We start from the raw sequence: 7987 nt of genomic DNA on the forward strand, positions 1-7987 counted from the left end.
TTATACTGTTTTATAGGATTGATTTCATTTTGATAAAATGTAGCCATGTGATCTGCTGGGATTGCTGTCATGCCTTTTAGTCAGTGCATGAAAGAGGCTGCATGGATGTACACAAACGCACACAGATGTAGAACAAAAAGATGAGTACCTGAGCAGAAGTGCTTTGTAACGTTCCAGTAAATTCTTTAAATCGTTAAATGCAGAATTTTTACTGTTAAGACATTTGCAGGTTGAAGGCGTTTTGGTTTCAAAATTAATATATGACACTCGCGTGTTTATTGCCACTTTCAATAAAATGCTTTTGTTTGCCATTTTCTCCAGGAGCACATGATCCTCTGTCGTTTCGCCGACCAAACTGCTGTCCAGCTCCCACCCGAGAGGTGCCACATCGGTACGATTCTCAGTCTCTTTCCTGAAGTAGTCACTGTGCCCACTGAATCATGAAAACAATCTAGGCACCGAGGCTCTGAATTTCCTTCAAGAAATGCTAGTTTAATTTTTGATGTTTCGGGGCAGCATGCTGGAGCTTCATGCATAGGTTAGACCCGACTAGTGCTGAAACCAGCTCGGATATGCCCTGAGCTACAGGATCACTAAAGGCCATTGGGTGCAGGAACCATATTTCTGGGTTCATAAACACAGATTTCACTCATAAATTAAATAACTGTTTTCAAAATGTTTTCATGGCAACATTAGATTAGGTCTTTCAGATCAAAGTGCTGGTAGTTTATTTTAATACATATGTTTTCTAATAATAAGCCCTGTGGTGGATTTTCTGAAATAATAAGGATGTGTGCATATTTATGTTCATACAATTTCCATGACCCTGACAAATCTTCATCAAAGCTTCAGTATGATTTTGCTTTTCTATAGTGTAACATAATGGACACCAGTGTGCCAGATTTACGCATCTTTTTTTAAATTGGACACCTTTTGATACAACTGAACAGTTAACGGCAGCAGAAATGTGTAAATGCATTGAGGGAACGACCCCCAGTCCTGTTCTTTTTTTAGCGTTTCGAGGTTTGAGATGCGTTAAAAATGGTAATGTACGGATGATTTACAGCACGGCGGAACAGCTGCAGTAAACAGTTGCCAGATCAGAGTTTAAGGGAAGTGAGAAACCTCCACTCCCGTGTCTGAGCCCCACTGTACGGTGTTACATCGTGTCGAGTGCTCTCTTCACTCTGATAGCTCTTCAGTTTATCAGAAAAAAGCTCCCCGATGCCTCGTCAGACTGAAGCCTTTTTATATGTACCTGACAGCACCCGTCACCCTCTGGTTTATCCTCTCGATCTGCTAACAGATCTCGGTCTTTCACACTAACATTGTTTCACCAGGTTTCGTCTCATCTCTCCTGAGCCTGATAGGCAGACTTTACCCATCAGGAAAATGGCAGATCAGCACTTACGTTTAGTTTGTTTGCCACCAGCTACCAAAACAGCGCACCGCACAATACTTATATCACACAAATCAGCAGGAGAAGATTCACATCAGGGAGGTAAAGTAAGCACGCTCAACAGAGCCGGGCTTTTTATAATGTTATCTGGCTGGCATACATATGGGAACTACATTGGTGATTATCAGTTTTCAATGTTAGCTCAGGCTTTAATCTCTTCAGGCTTTGTGTCTGTTTACAAAAAACTAGTGTTTTACACAAGGTTTGATACTTCTGCTGCAAAAAAAATACACCAATCACCCAACACTTTGCTTACAAGAATAGCAGGTTGCATGAATAGTGAAGTGTATATATTGTCATTACATAAAACTACAGTTAAGACAACAGACGAATGCTGCAGGCTGTAAGTTATAATCAAATCACTTCATTGAGCAAATATTTTAACTTTCAAGTATTTACTGACAGATACATATGTAGGCGGCTAAATATAATCCTTGTTAAATTCAGTATCCGTGGTTTAACTTCTCAACAAGTCTGGACGAAACATAAAAACACGCAGTTTGTTCTAAACCATCAGCTAATAATGGTTAGTGTGATGTTCTCAATCTAAAGGGTTTGTTCCTTTTCCTACTGTATCCAAATTGCATTTTTTTGAGGTGGCTCTATAGGATTGCAAGATTATGAGAATATTAAACATGTTCAGCCATCTAAGCTGTGAAGAGAAAGCTCAAAACAATGTAGTGTAGTTAAGATCACTGGATGAAATGGTGAAAATGTGTTGCTGAAAAGGTTTTGTGTTGTGGTTAAAATGAACGTCCGAGTCACGTGTTCCGTCTTTTAAGATGATTTTGAACTATTTGACAATCAGACGTTTGTTTGGTAATAATGTAGCACTTTTTAATTGGCTTCAGCATCTAATATCTAATTTGTTTTAGATTCCTTTTCCATCTGAGAGGTCATCAGGAGAAGAACAAGTGGCATTTCTTAGTTTATTTGAAAATCATTCTTTCCAGACCAAGTTATGAATTTAGTGTCACCGTACAATGGTGCTTGTTAAAAATGTGTATTCACATAGTTTTTTTTTAAGGTTTTGTTTTATTTAACTTCATGAAAAAAAAGTCAATTGAACATATTTAACCAGTACATATTAGCCTGAAATTAAAGCATGTATTTTATTTTATTTTTTCCCTTCAGAAAACAAAAATCATAGTATTTTTTTTTCCTTTTCTAATGCTTTTGTCTTTGTTTGACTGCAGGTAAACAGTGCATGGGCCTGGTAGACCTGGATCGATCGTGGGCAGCAGAGACTCGTGGGTACTCGGTGCAGGTGATGACGATGGAGCCCGAAAGCTGTTCGCCGAAGAACAACATGCTGGTGGGAAGGCCGCCGCAGAGGGCGGAACAGGAGGTCAGGGGTCACCAACTGGAGGCGTCGCTGCAAATTTAGGACTGTAAGTTTTACAGCAGAGCGTCTCGTGACCCGAGGAGCCGTCTCGTGGCTGAATCGTCACTAGTTTTTTATACGTTTCCCCAACATTTTTCAGTAGATTTTGGTTTTCAGGGCAAACTAAAGCCGCAAGATCTTTTCAATCTTTCTTTTTTTTAAACATCTGAGTGTGTTACTCCTCTCCTCAGAGAAATCCTTTTAGTCATTGCTGCTTGATTTTAATAAAAACGGCTTAAGCCTTTCACCAACTTGCAGAGTGATGCTTGTGTCTTTGCTTACACTGTTTGCCCAAGCTGTCGATGTACACAGACGCAGCGGGGATCTCACGCCCACTCCGCTAATGAAGCGCACCATACGTCCACGCTCGCAGAGAATCTGTCCTCCCGCGAAAGCTGCTCATCAGTCAGCTCCGTCTGATTAACCGGAGGAGAAATCCCGAGCTCGGCGAAACTCATCTGCGCCTAAAGATGAGACACGGAATCGCCTCCGTCTCAATCTCGCCTCCACTTCTGTGCGTTCTAATGACAGACCGAGACGGAGAGTTGCTCAAGGGGCAGCGGGCGGGGGGAATAAGATTTAAACTCCCATCGCATCAGGTGAAAAAGACGACTTTTCAAGCTTCTGCCGAGAACCTGATTATTTCTCGTGAAGAAGCAATGTGAACAGGGGTGTGCATTCGATAATAAATTCAGCTGCAATGAATATTTTATGATTCCGCCAAGAAGGTCAGTATGCCTGATTAGGTGCGTGGTTCAGATCCCCATCGCTGGAAATTACACACTGCTCCTTTTCCACTTTGTTGACAAACTGCTACTTCTGAACATCTCATTCCTGCTGCTGACTCTGGTTCTCTTGGGGAAGGAGGGGGAAAAAAATCAATCTGTCACAAATGTGCGGCTGCAGTAAAAATGTTAAGAGGTAGCTGGAGAGCCTTCACAGAGTGGATCTACATGGGAAATGTAGGCTTTTTAGCAACGGCCTCATCTGAATTCGGTCAGGAGAGTCGATCTGTCCTGAGGTGAATGGCCTCAAATGGAGCTCTTTCCAAAAACTGGAGGTTTTTTTTCTTCTCCAGAAGGGGAAAAAAAAGGTTTAATCTTGTGGCTCTGCACAAGTTTACATATAATGTGAAGTTGTACAAAAAAAAAAAAAAGGATCGACTTAACTTAAACACAAAGGGCTGGATGGTGAGTCCAGTGGAATGTGTATTTATTTATTTTTGGTCTAAAAATGGGGAATTATGTCAGCTGAATTTTTGCCTAAACAGAAAGCTTTTTCTCTAATAAGGCCTTTCCTCAGAGAGCTATCACACAAGTGCATCACGACGAGCTGAATCCGTTTTCCTATTGTGCTTCTGGAGTAAACTGCAGCCGTGACACACCTCCACGCCATCGGGCAGCCCTTCATTGCCCTTCGATCTCGCTTGGTTTTTATATTTAGTTTTCAGCTCTGTCAATAAATGATGTTTTACTTGATTTGCATGCGTTTCTGCCAAGCATTAAAGTCTCTGGTGTGCAGATTGCACGTACTTTTAGTTGCATTTTAAATCACACTGCCTTTTGTAAGATACTTATCGGTGCTGCATTTCAGATTTTTTTATTTTTTTTATTTTGTCATCTGCTATTCATGATGCTTCCTGTGAGCTCTCATTAAATTATTCCATCCATACTGGAATTGTCTGAGGCTGTGCATAATTTATGAAAAACGTGATGAAATGAATCATTTCAACCCAGCGCTTCATTAAAGCGTGATGACCCGAATCGCACAAATATAGATTTTTTTTGTGAAGTTATGACGCTGCTTTGATTTTTCTAAAGAAACTGCCTTCATTCTGCCCAGTCATTGCTCCACACTCACTTGGTTTAGCAGTCATACACGCCTTGCTCTCTGTAGCATGAAATATTATTATTATTAATTATTATGAAAGGTGAACAATTGTGTCCAATCGTCTGTCTGTCTGTCTGTTGCAAAATATCTTAGCAACCATTGGATGGATTTTAATAAAACTCTCAAAGTAAACACTGGATGTACGTCTAATAGTCTGAAGTCAATCTGATTCAAGATGGTCGCCACAGCTAATCCTTATTAGAAAACACAGTAAATGGCTATGACTCTGTCAATCTTACAGATATTGAACTGAAATTTGGTGTGGTAGTAGCCGAGAATCATCCCCAACGGATCCTGCGACGTCTTTGTTTATAGCTTTAGCATACGAGGTGGCGGGCGAAATGCATTCCTTCAGGAAATACTAGTTTCATTTGAGTAGAAAAAGCTGTTTAACAATTATTTGCTCTTTTTCCACTCATAGAATCAGAGTTATCTTCAGTAACTTCAGTCCTTGTTGGAAGAAGAAACCAACTTGATTACCAATGAATGGTATTTTTTTTTCTTCAGTTTATATAAATTACGCAATCTGTTTAAAAAGGATTTAATTCATTGAACCAAAAAAATAAAATAAAAAACATGTGGAAGTGGAAAAAACAGAAATTGAAAAAAATTGCAAGTAATTGGAAAAGAAAGAAAACTCATTATACAGAGTTTGTGTATAAAAACAGATAAATTGAACTTCTGAATGTAAACCACCCCTTCCCCCACGTCAATTTATGTAAAAACAAAAATAATTGTTTGCTTTTTTGTTTTAGTGGTAATATGTTTGACTTATTTTTTGTCACGTTACATTTAATGTTTGTAATCCACTCATCCAATCCTGTTTCCTCATTCATTAATGTTTCTTTATTTCAAACATCTGTGTTTCTTTGAAGCCAGTTTTTCTCAGAATCAGCAAATACTTTCTAAAAGCAGCCCAACTACGAAAAGGTTGGCTTTTTGTGTTTGGGAGGAACTCCTCATTGAAAATTCATCCTTTCGGTTCTGCTGCGTGCAGTATTTACCTCCAGGCTGGGTGTTGTTGGTAATGAGGCATGATTTGGGAAATCTGCATAACCCGTTCCTCGGCTTTAAACGTAATAAATCATGGGGTGACATTCTTCCACAATATGACTGATTGTCTAATTATAAAAAAAAGGCAACATTTCTGCGATCACCTCACGTCAAACCTCTTTGCCACCATGTAGATTTATTACCAAATAGGTGACAGGGCGTGAAAAGCTACCACCGGCGCCATGAATCAAAAGATGACTGGGAACAACCAGCAGCATCAAAGGCTTCCTCTCGTTCATTTCAGTCTCCGAGAGGCTGCTGTTTGGTTTGTTTGTCTTTAATTCTGCGGGGTTCTTTATTTCCTTTTTTGGATGCTTACTGCCAAGCAGCCGTCTGTCACAGCAGAAAATGAGAACAGCAGTTGTGAATCTGTCACCAGACAGGAAGTACCTGCAGACTGTAATATCTGCTGTGCTGCTTTGAGTCCAACAGGGGGTAACCACGCTAACAGACCTGCCTACACCGCTCCATGGGAACGGGAGATGGAGGCTCTTTTTGAAATGCTGATGCAGCCTATTTTAAACAAGCCCACTATCACGTTGTGCCTTACAACCACAAACAAATACGGTAGCTGTTTTCACTACATCGTCTCGATCCTTCCCATGATTAATAACTGAGAGGAAACTTAACTGGTGTCAGAAAACTCAAGAAACTTTAGCCAATCAGATCATGTTCTTTCTCTGTATTTTGAGATGTTATTGTGGACATTCTTGCCACTTAGTGGCATGGCTAGTTCAGCGTTTGTGTTAGAAGCATCGACATATAAGGAAATACCAGACACCCTACGGGAACAGGAAGTAGGTACAGCGTCCCCCCAGGATGGTCCCTGTCCAAGTTTTAAGGTTAAATCCCTCTTTAGATTTATACAGGACATTGTCCTTATTAAAGTAAAAACAGTACAACTCAGATATAGTGTGCAGGCGTTGACTTTTGTTGATTTGTGTAGTTCTTACCTTGCTGCTGTATGTTTAAATATTCATTCAGTTTTTTTGTTTTGTTTTTACACGTTTAAATTATTTGATGCTCAAAAGAAAGGTCAGGTGACAACCTGATTGCGCGTGTGTGTGTGGTAGTGTAGGTGGGACCTAAAGCCCTAATTTGTTAGTGTGCAGACTCTGGTTCCAAGAATACAACATGACAGCACCCAAAAAACTGACATTTTGGCTTCAGTTTTTGATAACAGAAGTTAACAGAGTCGCTTTGTCCTGCCTTACTTACATCGATGGTCAGGAGCAGCAGAACCTCCTGTACAGCCTGGGGTCAGTTCTGGCAGGAAGTTCACAACATTTCTGCTGAAATAAAATCCACCCATCCCGTAGCATGTTGTTTGTTTATTTTACCTACTTTTCCATGCAGGGTTGCGGGGACAGCTGGTGTCCATCTCCAGCAGTCATTGTGCGGGAGGCGGTGGACACCTTGGACAGGTCGCAAGTCCATCGCAGGGCCACGGAGAGACATCTGGAGAAAACCCATGCATGCATTACATTTTGTCAAAGCCTTCAAATAACAGAGCTGTTTTAAAACTGCAGCATCCACTTTGGTCTTGGCTCTGTTTGCTCAGGATTCAACTCTATTCCTCCAAACCTTAGGCCAGGAGTGGGCAATCCTGGTCCTGGAGTGCAGCTATATCCTGCATGTTTTACTTGTTTCTCTGCTCCAACACACCTGATTTAAATCAATGGGTGATTAACAGGCTTCTGCAGAACATGAAGAGATGATTTAAGCACTGAATCAGGTGTGTTGGAGCAGGGAAACAAGTAAAACATGCAGGATGGTGGCCCTCGAGGACCAGGATTGCCAATCTAAAAGATCTATCCACAACAGGTAAGATATTAGGCAAAGCCCCGCATCGAAATGGCCGAAACATCCCTTCGAAGTTTATTTTTCCTCTTCCCAAACATCTCTCATTTGTCCCGCCTGTCAGCCTCCTTGTTTTTTATTTTCCACTCCTACCTACCTGGGTGGCCCGCTGCACCTGCGTGCCTCTGCAGGTTGCGCTCATTAATTAAAGACCCCCCTCGGCACGCATGCGCGGAGCTCCACGTGCTGCCCGTTTGTTAAGGTAGTGAAAACAGGGAGAGGTGGGGATAACAGCTGAGTGGATTTTCTTCACACTGCTGCTGGTCTTTTTTTTTTTCTTCCTCCTCTCTCTCTCTCTCTCTCTCTGTCTCTGTCTCTCTCTCCCAGATGAGGCGACTGAA

General features: G+C 41.1%; 1 protein-coding gene across 2 annotated transcripts in view; it reads left to right on the forward strand.

The window, feature by feature from the left end:
• Window positions 1–3094, forward strand: part of gstcd (glutathione S-transferase, C-terminal domain containing) — a 57006-nt gene extending 53912 nt beyond the window's left edge. The window contains exons 11-12 of one of the 2 annotated variants that reach the window (XM_017438478.3): window positions 322–391; window positions 2656–3094. In XM_017438478.3, coding sequence (XP_017293967.1) covers window positions 322–391; window positions 2656–2846 — 261 coding nt within the window. In that variant the 3' untranslated portion in view covers window positions 2847–3094. The remainder of the gene's footprint in view (window positions 1–321; window positions 392–2655) is intronic. The other variant, XM_025004208.2, reaches the window with a different exon arrangement.
• Window positions 3095–7987: the final 4893 nt, after the last annotated feature.

This window comes from Kryptolebias marmoratus, linkage group LG3 (assembly GCF_001649575.2).
Source record: "Kryptolebias marmoratus isolate JLee-2015 linkage group LG3, ASM164957v2, whole genome shotgun sequence".
Lineage (NCBI taxonomy): Eukaryota > Metazoa > Chordata > Actinopteri > Cyprinodontiformes > Rivulidae > Kryptolebias > Kryptolebias marmoratus.